At 46.5% G+C, this 20,829-nt stretch overlaps 3 protein-coding genes across 5 annotated transcripts in view; 1 reads left to right on the top strand and 2 right to left on the bottom strand.

Annotated features, from left to right (window-relative positions):
• LOC100724762 (cytochrome c oxidase assembly factor 5) lies at window positions 1-6,525 on the bottom strand. The gene is made up of 3 exons (XM_003471657.5): window positions 6,305-6,525; window positions 2,530-2,613; window positions 1-451 (listed from the first exon to the last, which is right to left on the bottom strand). Exons 1-3 carry the CDS (start codon window positions 6,401-6,403, stop codon window positions 410-412), a joined length of 225 nt encoding a protein of 74 aa, XP_003471705.1. The 5' UTR covers window positions 6,404-6,525; the 3' UTR covers window positions 1-409.
• Window positions 6,526-6,539: 14 nt separating this feature from the next.
• On the top strand, window positions 6,540-16,465 carry Unc50 (unc-50 inner nuclear membrane RNA binding protein). 3 transcript variants are annotated; one of them, XM_013154300.3, is made up of 6 exons: window positions 6,540-6,725; window positions 7,757-8,040; window positions 9,165-9,285; window positions 13,072-13,211; window positions 13,288-13,389; window positions 15,010-16,465. In XM_013154300.3, exons 2-6 carry the CDS (start codon window positions 7,761-7,763, stop codon window positions 15,051-15,053), a joined length of 687 nt encoding a protein of 228 aa, XP_013009754.1. In that variant the 5' UTR covers window positions 6,540-6,725; window positions 7,757-7,760; the 3' UTR covers window positions 15,054-16,465. The 3 variants fall into 3 exon arrangements, with proteins under 3 accessions (XP_013009754.1, XP_003471703.1, XP_013009753.1); XM_003471655.5 differs by lacking the exon at window positions 15,010-16,465 and adding an exon at window positions 14,651-14,980; XM_013154299.3 differs by lacking the exon at window positions 15,010-16,465 and adding an exon at window positions 14,651-14,980 and having other exon boundaries at window positions 6,585-6,725; window positions 7,761-8,040.
• Mgat4a (alpha-1,3-mannosyl-glycoprotein 4-beta-N-acetylglucosaminyltransferase A) overlaps window positions 15,477-20,829 on the bottom strand; it is a 110,811-nt gene continuing 105,458 nt past the window's right edge. The window contains exon 16 of the mRNA XM_063229901.1: window positions 15,477-20,766. Coding sequence (XP_063085971.1) covers window positions 20,740-20,766 — 27 coding nt within the window. The 3' untranslated portion in view covers window positions 15,477-20,739. The remainder of the gene's footprint in view (window positions 20,767-20,829) is intronic.

The following is a 20,829-nucleotide window of genomic DNA, read 5'->3' as shown; positions in this document are numbered from 1 at the left end:
TCCGAGGAATCAAATGATTTATTTCAGAACCAAATAGGACCAAATGAGTAAAAAAAGTTTTATCCTAAACTCTTCCAATAAACCTCCTCTGGAGAGGCTTCACATGATGGACTGTGAGTCACATCATTGTAACTGGATTAAAGAGTCAAGTGTGAAAACAGCTTTCCCATTCCTTGTGCTTTAGGACAGTCCTCAACATCGCTCAACTTGATCCTCTAAAAATAATGGAGAGCAGAAGAAACATTTCCCTTACACAGATTGAAAGAATAGAATTCATCTGTTTTCCCCCCACTGTTATATGGAAAAAACGAATCCAACCAGCTGGACAGAGCAAAAGTTATTGGCTTTTCTGTGTTAATGACAAAAGAGAATCCTTTGTTGGTTTTCATCTTGCCTCAGCAAAATGATATCAATATCCTTTTCTTCCTCTGAATCTTGATCTGGCATCCAACTGAAAATAAATGTACAATTTAATCAAATTTGGTATAATTAGACACCTCTTTGGTAAGAGGTGTCAGTCACACATGAAAGAAGTAAATGAGTTTCTAACAAAATCAACTATCAGAACTAGTTGAAAAAAATAATAAAGTAATAAAAATGGCTCTAAAAACAACAGTTCCAGTTAAGGGTGATCAATAAGGATTTTGTTCTCAGGCAGGACCCAAACTCTACTTATCTTTTCCTTTGAACACTCTGTGTGGAGGTGCTTCTCAAAAACCTAAAATTCCAGTTAAGTTTTATTTAGATATATCAGAATCTTTAAATGGGGATACAAAAAAGGGAAGAGACCTTAAAAACATGAAGTAACACACACTTGATGTCTTGGAGTTGAAAGCCCTTAATGTGAGTTTCCCGCTAGCCTGATGGGACATTCCTTCATGTAAGCCTGTCTGCAGCCACTTCACAGGAGCCAGGAGAGTGGAGGTTTCTGAAGTCAGTGTTACGGTTTGTGTCTGGGTATCCCCCAAAGCCTCATGCAGTTATGGGTGGGGGCAGAACTTTTAGAGGTGGCTGAATCTAGAGTTTGTAATTGATTCAGTCTAGTGCTGGTATTAAGGGTGTGAGTGCTACACTTGCCCTAGGAGTATACACCCGCCCTGTTTCTATACGCTTTTGTCTTGTTGCTTTTGCTGTCTTCTGCTGCCATTAACTGTTGCCCCTCTGCCATGTGCCACCCTGCCTTGGTGACAGGCTATTATGAATTGAAACCTCTACAAACTGTGAGCCAAATAAAGCTGTCCTCCCTTAACTTTGTGTGTCAGGTGTTTTGTCTCATCAGTGAGAAAAAGGTAACTTAAGATAGTTAAGCATAAGGCCAAATTACATAGAAGGCAGGAATTGTTTTGGAGCTAGGCCTGGCAATGAGTCCAACACAGTCATATGGAACAACCAGCCACTTACTCAGCTGACTACCTAAGAGTCATTGCTGAAAAATGAGTCTTTAAACAGGAACCGTGGTCAGAATGGTGTACTGCTAAGCTATAACAGAACAGCAGACTCAAACTTGCCATCTCACCTTCAGTAGGACTTACCCTGTCTGAAACGGTAAGTAAAATTACCTGCATAATTTAAGTCATTGTGTTTCTGGATTGCCAAGCCTGTGTGAATGCAACTGATAAGCACGACATGACTGTCCCTATCCTGAGGACCAGCAGAGACTCCGGCCTTGGGGAAGAGCACAGGACCTGCTAGAGTCTGCTAGGAAGTTTCCCGGACTGCTCTTTTTTAATGTCACAGTAGGTAAAGTGCTGGGGAAGTCAGAGTACTTTCACTTTTCATTCAGGCAGGTAAACTGTGAAGAGTTGTAATTTCTTAATGTTTTTGGAGATCAAAGAATAACCTTCAGGCAAGTAATTTCAGGGAGTTTACTGTAAATTCAGCCATTAGATAGCGTTGCAAGGTACAACTCACAATCCCTTACCCTAACTGTTCTGACTTGTTAAACATGCTCTGATATTACTGACAAATGGAAAGGTTTCATCATACATCGTTAACAAAACTTCGTAAAGCAAGGAAAGAAACATTCTCCACTATGTTTAGTGATAGGAAGATATGGCAGAGAAGTTACTTGAACCTGAGAGATCAGTAATGTTTTCTTAGGGCCTCCTTCCATGACCCATCACTCCGGAATTCAAACTCACTGACACATTGCTCTAGCCACTTGGGCAAAAGTGCACACACCTTTGGCCTGGATGGTATGGGTTGGAGTGTAACCCAAGTGACCTGAGTTTATGGTGACTGCCATCAACTCTTGACCCACTTCTACTAACCGAGGCTTCGTTCTCACACTTTGTGGACCTTGAGGGTCTGCGCAGCCTCCGTCTGCATTCTGAGCAGGTAACAGCCATCAGTGAGGGCTCTTTCTGAATGCCACTGGATGTTTAACTCCCTGGAGTAACGGCCACTATCTGCAGACTTTTTTCCAAACTCTACCACTGCAACCTAATTATGATTATGAAGTCACTTGCCAATTTAACCCTACATGGCTGATTTGTAACATGAGCTTTTAAAAATGTTTTAAACACTTACCATTGATCTTTTACATTCAAAAAATGAGTATTTCAGAGCTTTGCAGTATCCTTCCTTCAAGCACTCCCGAGGGGATTTTCCTTCCTGTAACACACAACAGTACAAATACCTGAGGAAGTTTTCTCCCAGAGTACAAATCAGTACTGTCCTTAGAAGTACTGTCCTTCTAAACAGTTCTACTACAGACAAAAACAGTTAGATAAGCAATGCTTTGTTTTGATTGTTGCTGTTTAAAGAGAAAAGGCTTACAATGAAAAAAATGCAAAATAAATTTTGGGTAGTTTATGGGAGCTCTTCAGCTTTTGAAAACACTGGTTCAGTGGGACACTTTACTGTGTTTACATAAACATTTAGAAACTGGCATCTCCCTCAGGCACCCTAAAACCTGAACCTTGTCAGTGGTGGTAGGAAACGCTTTCCACGGGTGCAGAAAAGGGAGGCTGGGGATCATCTGTAGGACAATGTGGCCCCATGTTACCTGCTTTGCAGCCATGCCTTTCCCTTCCAGGAAACAGATTCTCCAGGCCAGCCTGGGGACCTGTCCCCCTGAGCCTTTCTTCACCAGTGAGTCATACTTTCCTAGTTTTCACTACGAAACAAGCTCCCAAGTGCCATGCCTGTAGTGTTCCTGTTCCTAGGAATCTTGGCCTCTTTCTAGTCTGGGTCCCCTGTTTCAATTGTCATCAACATCAGTGACTCAAAAGTGGAGCACCATAGTAAGCGTCCTTGTGCTGCTCCCTGCCTCCTGAAATTCAGCACTGTCACTGATGGGGTAAATGCCACAGGAAGGATATGGGGGCAGACAAAAGACTGCAACTATATAAGCTGATGCATCCCTAAGCTGTATCTAAGATGCTACCATTTTCATAAGGCTTCAGCTTACACTGCAACTGCCTAGCAGAAAGATCCATCAAGATACACTAAAGCTGAGCGAGAAATAGTACTTCACCTCCACACCCTTCCCAGTGAGACTACTCCTTGTCTCTTAATAGCCACTTTTCCTTTTTAGTCACACACATGGTTGAGCCACACTTCTGTGACTCAGATTTCTGTGAACTAACTCCTGTGAGTTCTAGCATCCCTCTTTCTCCTGCTTTAAGTCATAAGACTATAAAGCCTGAGGTGTGGCAAGGCTATGGTGGACCACGAGTCAGAAAGCAGCATCCTGTTTCCCGTTACAGTACCTAGGGCGGTAACATCAGCTGTGCACGGGTCCATGGAAGACACAGAAGCCACCCAGGCCCTATTCATAAAGACATAAGAGCAAAGGCAAGGACTCTGCCTTGCATAAGCCACTCATACTATCTCCTAATACACTTCCATGCCTTTTTGCCTTCTGAGATCAAAGTCAGCCCTTGCTCCCCAAAACGGCTGTGCCAGGAACCAACACTGCAGACATTTAACTCATGAGGCTGTGGTGACAGCAGTGCAATCTACTTTCAAGCTCTCCTGCTTCACCTGTCGGTGATTCTGAAAAGCCAGTGGGTCTGTCAGTTGAGCCTTTCTGATCTCCAGGAATCATAAAGAACTCCAAGAAGTCTACCTCAGAGTTGCCTTTGTACTGGCTTTTTCTCTCACTTCACCTCTGGAACTTACATTCTTCTCACCACGACCCTGAGCTTCTCTGGGTCCCTACAGCTCTTGACTGTCTCACCTAGAACTAAATACTCATGGATGTTGGCCTTTTCCCTCCAGTGAGACTGCAGGTTCCAGGTGGGTCAGACTGGTGGGGAGTACCACCCATCTGCCTGAAGATCAGAGTGAGTTCTTTACTCCATAAGCTAAGGCATCAGGTCTCCACACAGAGCAGACCAGACCTCAGGAGTTATCCTGGCATCAGAATCCTAGTGGGAATGGTTTGCAGGTGTAACCATGACACCAAAGCTCGATACTCTGCCTCACCACTGCCCTTCCACACTAGCTGATGTCACCATCAAGGATTGACATAAACTACAAATGCAGTTCAAGCCGAAGGACTGTTTATAAACATCAGCTTCTTCTGGTGGGCCACATTTAGCATCAGTAAAGCTGGGAGGAACAGCGAGCCTGCACCAGGTGTCCTGGTCATGATCTCTATCTAGCTCTGGGAAGCTGTCTAGCTTCCCAGAGGCCCACTTTCTATACATGACAAAGACATCCCATTCATCGGTACTGAACGTGTTCTTTGAGAGTGCTGGCACTTGGAAATGTGTTCATTCCATCACTGCCAAAACAAGGCAACAACAACAACAAAAAAAACTCCATTATTCTTGCTACTGGTACTGTCTTACTACTAGTACTGAGCCTACTCTTCTCTTCCATTGCTGGCCTCTATAGCACTCCTGGTGGTGAAAGTCAGAAGAAATCCCAGCTCCTCCTCTGATACATAGGGGCCTTCAAAAGAAATAGCGACCACCTCTCAAGCCTTCTGCCCATCTCTGCGCCAGGCCTCGCAGGCCCCTCTGTGGGCCCTGCCACATCTCCATGCCACTGCGCTTGCTGTGCAAATTCCCTCCACAATTCTAAGAGCTGCTACTCCTTTATTTGATAAACTGCTACTCAGCCTTTAAGTCTCAGGCCCAAAGGTCACCTCCTCTGTGAGAAGTTCCCAACTTCCAAAGCACAGTTTTTTCCTCTAGACTCTAAACAAGTATTTACTAAATGGTTCTTTCAGGCTTTATTATTGAAATTGAATCCCATGCATGTCAGTAAAAGTTCATGTCTGAAGTAAAATTGTTTTTGTGTCATCAGTGCCTGGCACTATACCTGCCACTAAGCAGGCATTTATGAGGATCTTGCTGAACATAGTGAATAAAGCAGCAAATTTAAAATGTCCCTGGATGTGGGAGTCTGGAGCCACAGGCATCTCAGTTTCCTTATCTGTATAAAAACGTTGGATTTGATAATCTCATTTTTATAACAACTCTCCAGTTTTACTAGTTTGTTGTTTTGCTTTTTTTTGTTGACTCTTAACTGCTAAAATCAGTAAACCAGTCAGAAATCGTGACTCAGTAGAAACACAGAGGCTGGTCATCCATTTGGGGGCAGTAGTCATTTTTTGGAAAGGCAAGCAGCTTTTTGAAACCACAACCCCAAATGCAGATACTGCATACAACTGATGGCCCTCTCACCAGGCCTCCGGAAGGAAGACTTTTGTGTGCTTTACTCAGGTTCAAAAAGCTGAGTCTGGGGTCAGATCTGAACTTCACTGTGTCTCACAGCAGTCAGGTCAAGGGCAGAGAAGCCCTGGGACTGTAGCAAGGGAAGAAATGGGGATGTGGGTACAAAAAGGTGACGATGTATCACTTAACGTCCAAGAATGTAAAGTACTTCAACTCCAGAAACAAATTACTGTAAAACCAACACAAGACAAATACAGAGCAGCATTAGGCCAAGCTAACAGTTTCTTAACTTCTAGCCCGTACTGCGTGCCAGGTCAGGTTTTTATGGGACGCTAACATTTTTTTTGTACATTCTCATCTCTTAATTCGCTCAAGAAAGCTCTTATGCTGCCTATGTCTCCAGGATTTCGTAGCCTGCCAGCATCCAATGTTTTTTGAACCAAAATGGCTTAATATTTATAAAAACCCGACGGGGCGGGTATGGCTATCCGCTACGGAGCCAGAAGGAACGGAGGCTCTGATAGCTCAGGGATCGGCCGGAGTTCAGTAGCTGGAGCTGTAACCCACACCCACCCAGGTCACGATGAGCACCGGGGGCCGACAGAGAGGCCTCCGCCGGGCCGGCCACCTGCACGCAGGAGTGGTCACCCCCCCGGAGTGCCCGGCCGCGCTACCTGCAGCACACAGTCGGACTGCAGCAAGCATGCCCCCAGGTCCTCCTTCAAACCCGCGCACGCGCCGCCCTGTGGCTTGTCCTCGTAATAACGGGGCATGACAAAACTGCCCGCCTGCCGCCGTCTAGACTCCCTTGGTCTTCAATCGCTATCACCTGGCTGGGGGAAGAACGACGCCCACTGCCGAAGAAACCGGAAAGGTCAAGTAACTTCCGGTAGGTCTCTGACTGTCGGGCGGAAAGACTACGAGTCCCGAGAGGCATAGCGTGCGCGACGGAAGTGGACAGACGTGGTGTAATGAGGCGCGCCCTGAGCGCCGGCTACGTAGCGGGAAGGGAAGTTGGCCCCGTCGCGGCTGGGCTCGGCTTCTGGGCCTTGGTGGCAAGAGTATCTTTGGCTTGAGGCCACACCAGAGCCCCAGGTGAGACATGACAGCTTCTCCAGCCGCGTGCAACTCATGTTCCTACGGAGGTCCTTTCCTCTTGCAGTTCGTGGCCGGACATCACGGCCATTAGGCCGTGACCGTTCCCTTGGCCAGCCCCCGAGGCGCTGGGCCCAGTGGAGTCGAGTTGCTGGATAAAATCAAGGGCTCTCATTTACATTGGAGTGACAGATAAAGTAATAATTTTTAACATAAATGTGTCCGAAATAGTTCTTGGGACTCATTGCTTGTTCGAAATTCCAGTGTAACTGGGCGGAGTGTGTTATTTGCCAACTCCTGACAGCCGCACCTGAAGCCCAGGGCTAAAGGGAAGGCACCTGGGCAGGGCGGGGCAAGGCGCTACTTGGCGTCCCGGAAGCCTACGAAGTGGAGTGGGGACGGGACAGTGAGTGTGGGGATCAGGCTTCGCTCATCCCCTTGGAACCAGCTGGACTGGACTCCCACGCTGTGGTTCCTCCAGGTGGACTATTCTGGGAGTACAGCACTGTGGAGTTTTGCTTTGTTTCAATGGCGCCTTCTAATGAACGAGGATCTTGCTGGGTGTACGCTGCTGGACTGTGTGAATAACGTTGCTTTCTAATCGATTTAAAAGCTTAAAAGCTTGGTGATTTAAAAATTAGAATTTTGGCCTAGAGTTCCACCGTGGCGGCGTCATAGTCGTGCCTGTAAAGAGTTCACTTTGCCTCCCTGTTACTTCTTTGCTCCTCCTCTGCTAACATTAGCTGCCTGGGAGGGCTGAGGATAGAGTGAGGCCCATGGATTGTGATTAAATGTTGTTATATGGTTCTCAGGGCGTGGCACTGCCCTAGCCAGAGTTGCAGTCGGCAGTTTTCCAGCCCCAAGACGTCCCTCTGGTATCAGTTTGCAGTAGGTTTGCTTTTGACCCCTGACCTCTCAGAGGGTGGAAAAAACCATAAACCTTCCTTGCTTAATAATTCGGAAGAGGGATTGCTGGTAGCTAACAGGTTTCTTCGGATTATGTGCAAAAGGAATCTTTTTCTTCCCTCTAGAAAGATGTTACCAAGCACTTCAGTGAATTCCTCAATGCATGGGAATGGAGTCTTGAGTTCCAGGGATGCAGCAAGACACACGGCTGGAGCAAAGCGCTACAAATATCTCAGAAGACTTTTTCGTTTTCGGCAGATGGATTTTGAGTTTGCTGCCTGGCAGATGCTGTACCTATTCACCTCCCCACAGAGGGTTTATAGAAACTTTCATTACAGGAAGCAGACGAAGGACCAGTGGGCCAGAGATGACCCTGCTTTCTTGGTCCTGTTAAGTATCTGGCTCTGTGGTAAGTCCTGCTTTGTTTCTCTCCCATAGAGCCCAAGAAAGAATTGACTGTGTCAGATTAGGCTTGTTACCTGGAGGATCTTTTGATATTTATTGTGTTGTGGGTCTGAATTTGAGGACATTTGTAACTGTTTCTTTTTCCTGAATCTTCAAAAATCTCATAAAAAGGAGATGTCTTCCATATTTCAAGCAGATGCTGAGTAAATTAAATTGCTTACTTCAGGATTTGAAAAGCAGGGGATAAGATCCACTCTATGTCTTTTAGCTACTGCAAACTGATACCAAATTCCATCTTGTCATGAAAAGGAATATCAGGATTGGAAATTGCACTTCACAATTAGTCAAATGCAGAGCTTTAAAAGTGCTGATGTGAGCATGAAAACTTGCTTCTAAGTTTTCCAGTAATGTTTTGAATGGGTGCTAGTCTTTGCCTAAGCTGTGTAAAGTTTTGAAGTGTGTAGAGTGTTCTTCACCGTAACTGGATTCCAGATGTGTGAGGTCCTTCCTATGCCAGCACTCTTCTGAATGCCATGGCTACTATGTTGAATTCCCATGCCAGGAGCCCTGCTCAGTAAGTTTCATAGATCTGCATTCCAAAGTGGTTTGATTTTCTATGTCAGTTACATAAAACACATCTTTGGAGTTTTATTTCATTGTCTGTGTGAGAATCTGGTGACCAAGTATATTAGTTTTGCATCACTGGAACAAAATATCTGACTAACCTAAGAAGAGGAAATGTTTATTTTGGTTCATGGTTTGGAGGTTTCAGTCCATGGTCATTGACCTGTTGTGGGCTTGTGGTGAGGCAGAACAACATGGTGGGGAGTTTGTGACACAGCAGAAATGTTCACCTCATGATGCAGGGTAGTAAGGAGGGCCGGGAGGGGGTTGTTATCATAACCCCTTCCTGGATGCTCTCTCAGGAGCCTAACCCTCGGCTTCTGCTGGGCCCCACCTCCTGAAAGTTCCAGCTCCTCCTGGTCGTACCACAGGCTAGCAGCCAAACCTTTAGGACCTAGCCCTTCAGGGGACATTTAACACTTCAACCATAGCACCAGGGAATGTGTCCTGTAGCCCCAGAGCCTAGCACAATGCCTGAGTGAATCTTGTAAATCTTTCTTTCAGTGTCCACTATAGGATTTGGTTTTGTGCTGGACATGGGATTTTTTGAGACAATAAAACTTCTCCTGTGGGTAGTATTCATAGACTGTGTGGGCGTTGGCCTTCTGATATCAACCCTAATGTGGTGAGTACCACTAATTTTGGTTTTTTAGATACTGTAGAGCATGTATGTGTTTCCTTCAGATATACAATAGCTGATGGAAATTGAAACCAAGATAAAGTACCTGAAATTAGTTTTGCTGCCAAAAGGTTCTAACTTGCCTTCCTGTGTTGCTACCATTATCAGGAAGTTCTCTAAAGGGGTGTTCTATATTATCAGTGTGGCCAATAGTAGAAATGAGATATGTATCATATTAATAGACTCCTGGTTTTACAAAAATGCATTTATCAGTTCTGTTTAAGCTGTGTGATGGCTTTTACCATTTTCTACATTTGCTAGTAGGAACAGCTCCAGATGTAGGGAAGTGTTCTGCAGTGATCAGACCCATTTAGACCCAGAGGATTATTTCAGGGAATCTTACTTTGAATCTTTGATATCAGATGAAGTACACTGGAAAAAAGAACTTTAAAAGAAAAATGAACTCTAGTTCCTTTTGGCTGAGAGACACGCACATGCACACAGGTTTCAGAGAAAGGGCTCCGGGTCTCCCCTGGCCTGGGAGTGACTGACCACCAGCAGTGCTCCTGGGGGTAAACCTTCCACCTGGCCTTTTCTCCTGGGATCGTGCTGCTCTGGGCTGGTCCACAGGCTGGGGGCAGTGTGTGCAGCCAGGGCTTAGGCAGGTGTGCTGGCCAATGCATATCCAGGAAACTTGGACTGTTTGAGCCCCAGGGTGGCCCATGTTTAGTTTATAGCACTGTCATTTGCATAACTCTAGATTCAGTCTCCTCTTTTGCCAATGGAGTTGATCTTTTTTGTCAGGTTTCTGTGGGGGCATTGTGGTGTGAGAAAGTACCTGGCACATGTTAAGTGCTCAGTGTATGGAAGCTATTAATATTTTACTCAAGACTGGGATCTGTGATGATACCGCCCTTGCATTATCCTTTGTGACTTTGGACTGATAAAGTGCAGGTCCTGTGCTAGGTAGTTAGGAAGTGCTGTGCACCGTTAACCTAAAATAAATACTGACGACTGTTGCTATCGAGGTAGCCACGGGGAAGACATAGTATGTGGAAAAACAGAAGAAGTTAGGCCTTCAGAGGAGTGGTTGTGTCTGTAGCAAGCACTGTGCTAGGAGTGTGGCGACTCTGGTGGCCACAGAGTCTAAGTCGCCCCGAGCCAACACCTTCAGCAGGAGTCTGTCTCAGGGTTTCTGTTCAATAAACAAGGACTCCACTTACTGATTTTGAAAAGCTGTGCTGTATTGTGAGGAACTAGAAATGATTCTGTGTACATCTAGTCATCTCAGTAGCACCACACAAACTAACATCAGCTGGCCTTTTTAGGAAGACAGAGGATTCAGGGCACCAGGAGTAAGGGCAGAGGTGTGTGGCAGCACACCAGGTGCGGGGCCAGAGGGTGACACCACATAGGGAGACATGAGCATAGCCAAGTTGGCTTTGGAGCAGCTCAGGAAACTGACACTGCACATGAGGCTGGAGGGGGGCGAAGCCCTGGGATGGGTTTTGTGCAGTGAGGGAGAGAGGGGACAAAGCGGGAAGAACTGCAGGGGACCCCAGACAGTGTGGCAGTGACAGGCATGGATGCCGAGGCGAGTCCGGTGAGGGTGCCTGTCGCAGCGGGACCTGGCAAGGGCGGCAGAGCCTCAGAGTCCGGGGATTGGCACTGAGCATTTGATGTGGGGCACTTAGAGCCTGAGAGCGCTCATGGAGCGTTCACCAGAAACAGAGGTCAGGGGACACTGGGACAGAGGACTCCGCAGTGTGGCCGACATATGCAGTGGCCTTTGTGCCCACCGATGGGATGGCTGGGGCCAGGGCAGTGGCTGTCTAAGGGCCCTCTGGGGAGCCAAGGCCAGGCTGCTGCCGGGACTCTAACTGCCAAAGCACATGTTTGTGGCTGCACGTGACTGTGTGTGTGTGCTGCGCAGGGAGCAAGTGAGAGCCACTAGCGTTTCTGTCACCATCAGCATTTATGGGCTTTGTGTCTGGCAGCTTTTAGCTTCTAGTTCTTTATGAAATGTGGAAATGCGAGACGCACTGCAAGTTGCATCTGCCTGCTGTGCCGGGGACCCAAGAGCTTGGTCCTCCTGTGTTTGGACTTTGATGCCCTTCATTCACACCCCTCTGTGCTCCCCACCCTCCTACCCACTAGGGACCACTTCTCTCTCCTTCCATGGTTTCAGCTGTTCTGTCACCTCTGAGAACACCGGGCCTGTCTGTCTGTGCCTGGCTTATCGCCCTTGTTCTGCAGACTTAATTCTTGTGCTCTTGGCTGAGACAGAATGTGTGAATGGGTGAGTTGTGGTGTCCCAGTAAGGCAGTATTATTTTTGACATTTTTAGATAACTGAGTGCAGGACTGTTTATTATACCATGTTCTGTTTCTTTGTCTTCTGCTTTTATCGCCACTGTAGGAAGAGCATTTTCTTAATTGTATCCTTGCATTGAAATGCAGTGACACATAAAAGGGTGCATGGACTTTCTCCAGATCCTAAGTGATCAGCTTTGGCTTTTCTTTGAAGAGCTGCTTTTGTGTCCCCTGGCTGTGGTATCCGTTCACCACTATGCTGCACTAGTGGCCGCTCGGGCCACGTGGTAGCAGCACCGGACACTCGAGCAGCTCCTCCGTGGCCAGATGCAGTGTGGCCACTTTGCTGTGTTTCATCATACTCGCCTCCCCTTTTAACTGGAGGCCCACCCGGGTTACAGACCTGAACACATCTGCTGTTTATTCTTTCGATGACATCAGTCAGTAGCCTGGCTTTCAGTATCATCTACACACAAGTGAGGTTTTGTTTGTTTACACATGGAGCCAGGGCATTTGCACTGAGCTGCACCCCCAGCCCTTTGTGAAATTTTGAGACAGGGTCATGCCAAGTCACTGCATGGTCTCGGCTGGGCTCGAATTTGCAGTCGTCCTGCCTCAGCCTCCCAGAGTGCTGAGATTTTGGTGGCTGATGAGCTGATGGGTTTCTCCCCAGCGTGGACCCGGCCCTTGGGCCGTGGGCCTCCCTGCAGCACCTTGCTGTGCACCTATAGGCATCTTTACCATGGCGGGTGCGTCTCAGACGCCCACTGCTCCGCGCAGCCATTAGGGAGACCGGGTGGTAACATTTGTCACACACGTCTTGCGGCTCCACAGTGGCTTCTCAGTAGCTACTCTGTAAAAGCACCAGGTCTCTCAAGGGCCAGCGGCCTCTGAAGCCCTGGTTCTGCCTGCCCGCGCCACGCCCACTGCAGGGCTCGCCGCAGGCCCTCCTTCCTCACTTCACAGCCCTCGCGTGTGAGGCCGATTCGCAGGCGCAGCCGGTGCTGCTCCGCAGTCTCGTCCCCCAGTTAAGGCAGTGAGTTTGCCATTCATTTTAAAATTTTTATTTGTCATGTTTGCAGTATACGATTACATGTCCGTGGGGCATTTGTACACAGTTCTGCCCCTGCCCTGCCCTCCTCCCGCTTCTCTTCCCTTTTGCAAGTTTTCATTTTTTTTCATTTTTTTTTCCAACTTTTTGTTAATCGCTTTTTCCTTCCTCCCCATCTCGTTGCCCTACTTGTTTGAAAGAGACTCCCCTACTTCCTCATAGCTTTTATTTGGCTCTTACATTTTGGGGCCCTCATGTAAGAGAAACCATGTGCCATTTAAACTCTGGCGTGATTTATGTCACTTACTCCGAGGTCTCCAGGCCACGGGGAGACCTCTCTGCGGCCCCTGGGGGCTAGGAGGTGCCTGGCTGTGGAAGGGTGGGAGCAGCGAGTTTGTTGCTGTGAAGGAACCGCGTTTCGCTCCTCAGGTTCATCGCTAACAAGTACCTGGTGAAGCGCCAGAGCAGAGACTACGACGTGGAGTGGGGCTATGCCTTCGACGTGCACCTGAACGCTTTCTACCCGCTCCTCGTCATCCTGCATTTCATCCAGCTCTTCTTCATCAACCGTAAGTGGTAGGAACCTTCCCGAGTGTGACCGATGTGCGCGGGCCAGACACTCACTGTCTGCATTTCTTCTGGCAGATGTTATCCTGACGGACACGTTTATCGGGTATTTAGTTGGAAACACCTTGTGGCTAATTGCAGTTGGCTATTACATCTACGTGACCTTCCTAGGCTACAGCGGTAAGTGTCCTTGAAGTTCCAGCTAGTGCCCGGCAGGCCAGGCGGTACTGGCCTTACTCCTCCTAATGCTGCTGCTGGGATTCAGGTTCATTTGTTCACCACTTTTCAAGTAAAAGGACTTGACCTGCCCATGGCCACACAGCGAGATGGGGGCATGGCTGGTGCACAGTGTTTCCTGACCTTAAGAGCCATGCTGGATCTGCCTATGCCCAAGTGATTCGGGAATCCGGGGCCATTTTGCTCCTCCTCCTCCTCCCCCAGGGCCCCAGTTAGTAAGAGTGTTGTGCAAGGAGAAAAGGTGGAGGCTGCAGTAGGGGACCACAGGTGCCCTGGCGGCATGCCTGTACGCTTGGTCACCTTGAAGGCTGGTGATGGCTGCGATGCTTCTGAGAGCTTACGGGCCAGGCCTTTCTTAAATCCTGCTTCCGGTTCATCTTTCTGAATGGACTTGAAGAACACTCTTATCCTTAAAGTTCCTCAGCATTTTGTATATAATTCACATGTGTACAGTCGCGTGTCCACACACAGCCTTGCCTTTCCCTGGTAGTGGGCACCTCACTGTAATGGTCACTTGCACCCACTCTATCCCTTAGCCAAGGATCTTCATTCCCTCTTATCAAACTCTTGCTTGGGGCATCAAGAGTCCCTTTCTAGGCCAGGGCAGAGGCTTATGACTTTATATTCAGGCTTCTAGTGAACTTTTTAGCTGTGACCAGGGCCATGCCACAGCACTGTGGCTTCTCTAAGTGGACTCGGGGCCACGCTGTCCTGCAGAGTGCTTTGCATGCAGGTGGTCTCCACTTAGGACCTTCCATGTGAGGATTGGGTCACACTGTGTGGGACAGGGCCTGCTACCAGTAGGTAAGGGACATGGGGACCTGGGTCAGACTTTTGTAAAATACAGTTTTTAGTTCTTTCCTAAAGGTAGGTGTGATGTTTGTACACTGGGTAATGTCCGATAGCTAAAGTGTGATGTCCTGTCTACATTTTAAGGCTGGGGATGGTGGCGCACACATTGAATGCCAGCCGGGCCATTCACTGAGGCCCTGGCTAATACTCAGCGCCAGAAGGAAACAGGCTCCTGTGGGGTGCTCAGCCCTGCTCAGCCTGCTCCTGCAGCAGCAAGGCTGCAGCTCCCACTCCCTCCCTCCTAGGCGAGGAGGACATGCTAGAGTGGCGCTGGGCAGCCTCAGGCGGCCGTCTTGCCGAGTTCACTTAGTCCTGGGTCGTGTTTTATAAATCAGCCTGATTTCTTTTCCAGCACTGCCCTTTTTGAAAAACACCGTGATTCTTCTATACCCCTTTGCTCCGCTCATCCTGCTGTATGGACTGTCTCTCGCGCTGGGCTGGAACTTCACTCACACCCTATGTTCCTTCTACAAGTACAGAGTGAAGTGAGCAGAAGCCTGGTGGCCAGCCCCTTGTAACCATGGCAATAGCAGGGGCTGGCGTTCCTGTAAAACCTGTAAATAAACTCTGTAGATATCTTAAAGATGTAAAGTTTACAATTTGAGGAGATGGATGTTAACACTATTGACAAGTGCATTCCTTAAGACTACTGTGCATTTCTATAATAAATATTTTTAACTAACACATGCATATTTGTATTTCTACTCACAGAGCTATATATAAAATGCCAAGGGCCTGAGGAAATAGCAGTGTGAAGCTTTTCATTATTTTGAGAGAATGTGGTCATCACTGCATACCTGTTACAAGGTGCTGAGTCTCCCCATTTCTAAACACAGGGCTGGGGGAGCCCAGCTCACCCTCATGACCTGCAGGGCAGCCCACACGAGCCGCTGTATGAGACGCCCTGACAGCAGCAGCATTTCTCACGGGGAAAAAACCAAGGACAACCCACAAATAATCAGAGCCACATGGCCAGTAGGTGACAGTGCAGATTCCTGTGTAAATACTGACAGTTCCTAACAGAGCTTTTCTTCTGAAGACTTCCCAGAGCTCAACCAGAGCCCCAATGAAGTACTCTTGTGTATGACTGAAAATAGATCAGCTATCATGTCAGTTCTAAACAAAACCCCACTCGTCAGTTCCACCTAGCTTCCTTAGAAGGACTCTTCACTTCAGTGTGGCTTTCAAAGTTCTTTATTTCAAATACACAAGAATGGCTGTAGCACAAACAGGGATGAAAGGCACAGTCAACAGGACCAGTTGTCAGGATTTCAGTTATAGCAGCAAACTGGAAAATAAATAATCTTCCTTTAAAAATCCAACAGGTACCTAAAGTATCACTAAATATATTAACTGTCCAACCCATGAAGACATTTTCAGGAAAATATGTACAATACATTTGAGAAGAAAAATCGGGTGCAGCCCGGCAGACCCTCTGGCGGCCTCTCCAGAGCCCGCCCGCAAGCAGAAGCGCCTGCCCGGAGGAAGCGCAGACGGCGCGCAGGTGAACCAGAACCGTTAGGCTCAGCGGAGTCTAAGTCTTCTAGAAAACGGACTGTGTCTACTGAGGCTCGAGTCTGCTGGCAGTGCATCTTACAGTACTGTCGACATCAGCCACTTTTAAGGCTCAGAAATGTCTTCAAAGGTATTTTCACCAAATTGGGGCAAACACAGCATTTCAGAGAAGCAAAGGAATGCTAACCAAGCGGGCGTGCCGAACCTAGCACGCTACAATAGTCTGCTAATGACCACTGCAACGAAACTAAGAGCAAGTAATGCAAGATGACCTCCCTGGTGTCCAGGAGTGTGGAAATAGTCCCCACGAGGAGGATCCTTATTTCAGACCAGTTTTCCCACTGCTGTCCCTTAGGCCTTACTACAGTGTTAACTCTTCCTTTGCTGCTTAAAGTCGCCTCCTTCTCGGCCCACACACATGATCCAGCCAAGTCCTTCTCTCTTTACTCTTTGAGAAAAATCTTAGTGCCCAAAAACTGGAGAAAGGAATGTTTCAGGTGAGAAGGGTTCACCTGGCCAGTGATGATGGAGGGTACCTGTAACAAAATCCTTGATTTGGCTGCTGTTTAAAAAAAATAATACTGTTGTCTTTTTAGCACTGTATCTTCACATGCATTAAAGAAATAAAGTAAGCATACTGGTTGTCATAGCATATATCAGTTAACATTAATTTAAAATTTTACCACTATTAAAGTTTATAACCTATAAATACTGGTAACGTAGCTTGGGAAAGTTTCCTTTTTTATAAAGAAACTGGATTGGAATTCTATGTTCCCTTACAACGTGAAGAGATGATTATGACACAAATTTGTGATCTTTTGACAATCTAGTGGCCTCTGATTTTCTTTCTTTTAGCTCTACTGGTCTTACATGAGGGCTATGGCAATCTAGTAAAACTGAGCACAGAAATGGATAAGCCAAAGTATAAGCTTCATTAGCAATTAACAGCTTAGCAGCAAAGAGGTATTTTAAAAAGCATCAAAGTACAAAAATTTGGTTGGCACAACTAAGAGTTTGATCTGTATTAAACTGACTTTAAAAACAAGTCCCTCATACAAATTACCTAAGCTCTATGGAAAGGCAGGTGTTTTTTTCTCTTAATTTGGCATCTCTACAATACCACTGTGCATCATCCTTCTGTCACACTTCGGAGCAGTCTCTGCGTCAGTACGAACATGTCACTCATGGTCCGCGGGTGTTCCTCCCGCAGCGCTAAGACCCTGGCAAAACGCTAGTGCTCTTTCACTGCTAACGAAGAGTCTTCTGGCAGAGAACATTCTCGCTGAAGCCTAGGAATATAATCTACTGAAGATTCTACCCATGTGTTTATCAAAATTTTAAAAATCCAGTGCACTATCAGGAATCCAGGACGGAGACGTCTCTACCGCTTTCAGAGACAAAGTGACTCTGTTCAGTCACTGCGAACAGTGAAGCCCAAGTCTAACACAGCTCAGCCCCACCCAGTCAGCTCAGGTATGCAGGCCTAGGTGAGCTCAGTTCAGGGTCCCGCCAAGCTGGGAGCCTGGTGCTGCTGGGCTGGGCGCTGAAGTCGGACCCACTTCTCAGCCTGTAAATGAAGCCTGTGCCCTGCTCTTGGTTCCCATGGCGACAGGCTGCAGACCCATTTTCCTGCCTAGCTGCCAGAGCCTCTCAACTCTATTCCTTCTCATGCAGCCCCTCCCCCCTCAAACCAATGGTGTTTTGAGGCATCCTCTGAGGAGACCTCTTTGAAAGGGCTGACATTGGATTAGTGACCCCCAATTGTCTCCCCTCTGCTCTGTATTACAGTATAATTGCAGACCCTGCAGTCACACCTCCGCGGGGGGCAGGGTGGGTTCTGTTACACAGGGTCTCAGGGTGGGGGCGGTCACCATTGCATTTTGCCTGAGCACAAACACGGGCTGCTCTTAACGGAACAATCTCCAATATGCTGTTTCCATCAAACCAAACTCCGAGAGACAGCATTGCTGGGAGACAGTTTTGTCCTTTCTTATTATGCAAGATTAAAAAGAAGCCTTTACCGCTTTGCTGATGGCTTTTGAAATAACCACACTTCTAATTCTTCATAGTGCAGCCACTGATTTGAAAAGCCAGGGTCCCTTTGCCTCCAGACATCGCTAATGACTGAATACATGCCTACATGTCCAGCCCACAGGCTATCTTACAAGTCCATGTTAAACTTTGTAACGTTTTCAGCCACTCTGTCTTGACTGCATGGCATGATACAGTACATGCCAAGCACATTCGACAAAAGAACCATGACATCGTGGACCTTGCCCCTAATACTCATCTGAATTATAATACATGGGTGTCTGCTTTTAACCTCATTAAGGAACTCAGGCTTCCGAAGTGTCATGTCAGCACTGTGGATGGGATACAATACGTCCGACAAAACTTCTTGCAAGGAAGGAATGATCTGTATCTCTGGTGTCCAGTTTGGTGGTCACTAGCTACAGAATACTTGAAACATAGCTAGTGCAAATGCAAAAGTAAGTTCTTTTTACTTTTTAAATAGTCACCCTGTGTCTAGTGGCTGTTGTGTAGGCCAGCACTGCTGCAAGGTCTGAATAGTTTATTCTGACGTACACACCAGCTGCTAACCGGTGCCCTTTACACCTATAATTAGCCCACCCTATGACACCCTTCTCATTCAGTACTTTGGTAAAAGTGGCCTGGTGTATTTATCTTCTTCCAGTTCCTGCCACTCTGCCCCAGCACTACCCTGCAGGGCTACCGCCATGGTTCCTTGCTTGGGGACACCAAGGCTGCCACTGACCACCTAGTGTTGGGTGGGATAAAAATAGGGGGCAACTAGCACAGATCACTCAGCACCTGCCACAGTGGACGGAGCAGTGCCAGTTACAGGCTGCCTCGTGAGCTCTGGGTTTGTCCGAAACACACACTCCTTGGGTTCAGAGGACAGTGTTTCTTCCCTAAGCCAGTCGGCGACTGAGGGACCACAAACTCACTGGGACTGCTAGCCCATTTGCACAGATTTCTACCTTCCGCTGCTCAGTGGCTTCAGCAGTAATCTATGCCAAAAGCTGGGGCAACATTTTGTAACAAAAGGTTATACCTCTTTTTGAAGACATTTATTTGTGGGCACTACGCTAAGGAAACTGGAGAAGAAAACTGAAAATAAAGTAAGATGATTGGAACCCCCAATAAAAAATTCTAACTGGACTTTGCTATAAAAATCATTATTGGGCCGGTCAGTGATACAGCTCAGTGGTACAGTAGCTGCCTGGCAAGTGCCAGGTCCTGAGTTCAATTCCCAGTACCAAAAACAAAATTATTGACATCATTATGGATTTTCCACTCAAGAAAAGTAAAAAGTAGGGCTGGGATTTACCTCGGTGTCATAAATGCCTGGCAAGTGCTAGGTAGTGAGTTTGATCCCCGGTACCAAAAAATAAAAATAAATAAAGTAAAAACTGTTACAACAGTGAGTGGTGGAAATAACGGTACCATGTCATCACCTCCTACCCGTCCCCCTTCATAACACTGCGGAAAACACTGCTTGGAGCTACCTGCTGTGCACACTGGATAACTGCCGAGGTTCGTCCCAGCTGAACCCACAGCCCACGCCTGCGCGGGGCCACCCACAGCCCAGAGGATGAGTCTCTGCAGCAGCCCTCTGGGTTGCCAGAGCAGCCTGGCTGGGAGTCGCTGCCCAGTTCACACCTCTGCTTGACAAAGATCCCTGACTGCTGAGGCGGATGAAATTCTTTCTTGACAGTAGAAACCTTTGGAACTGCGTGTGTGAAGAGTAATAAATGCTCTTTTTGGTCACATGATTTACTTGCAGGTTCATAACACAGTGCAGTAGAGAAAACCATTCTGGAAAAGCAACCGCTACAATACCTTTCACTGAAAATCAGTGTTACAATTTTTCTTTAAAATTATTCCCGTTATGACTCCTATGAGAACATGACATAGAAAACATTTGTCAGAACTCAGAAAATGAGAGCAGATATAAAAGGATCAAAGGACAGGACGCGTCTAACTCAGGAACTAAAGACAAAGACCAAAAGGAAAGAGGAGTTTCTCATCTTCACCGGAGGAGACCTTAGGCAGCCACCCGTTGGCGGCCGGTCAGACGCGTCACTCCCACACGCTGAGCTCCACCGAGCCTACTTCTCAGGGCTGCGCACCATACTTGGTACAGTAAAAGAACCCTCGGGAAGGACGCTGGTCTTTAAAATCTTGGCTTTGAAGAATGACAAATGCCTTTGAAAATATTTTGTTCAGAGTCGCTATGATTAGAAAAGTATTTCAGTTAAGAAATCCATCTACAGTCAATCTTCAATGGCAGTGCATTTGAAAAATGGCATTGATTTGTAATGTTTGCATTTTGAAAGAAAAAATATAGAAAGAACTTAAAAAAGCAAGGTAACATTTTCAAAAAAAGTATCGATTCCAAAATTTACTGCACAAAAATATGTACTCCTTAGGTGTTTCTAATAAATTAACATAACATTTGTATGTATGTATATATATATATATATATATATATATATATTATATATATATAATCCCTGATAATCTATAAAAGAGGGTTTATAATAGTAAAATAAATGAACTTCAAAAGTACCCCCTTCATAAAATGTATTTAACATTATTTTTTTCTCAAATTTAAGGAATGTAACAATATGTACAACTCTGTATGTATTAGTATAATACCAAAATAGTACAAGTCATATTAACAGGCTGTCATAATTGTAAAATGTTTGAGTCAAGTTAAAATTGGAGGACAATGTGACTTCAAATGAATACAATTATATCCATGGGTGATTCGCTTTCCAAGTGGAAATGACAATCATCTACAGTAGATTTCACAAGAGGTAGTGTTCGAGTTTTAAAGTACATGCTTAATTATCTTTAATGGACAGATCCAGAGGAAAACGGTGTTGATTTCTTAGATGCTCAATTGGTGATTTTTTTAATATGAATCTGAAATGCAAAATAATGACATGTGTAAGGCCATCGGTTTTCAATTTCAAGAAGGTCTTAAAT

This window comes from Cavia porcellus, unplaced genomic scaffold (assembly GCF_034190915.1).
Source record: "Cavia porcellus strain 051 isolate PalLab524CR breed Dunkin Hartley unplaced genomic scaffold, mCavPor4.1 scaffold_18, whole genome shotgun sequence".
In the NCBI taxonomy this organism is placed as follows: Eukaryota; Metazoa; Chordata; class Mammalia; order Rodentia; family Caviidae; genus Cavia; species Cavia porcellus.
This window is presented reverse-complemented; position numbering and strand designations above follow the sequence as displayed.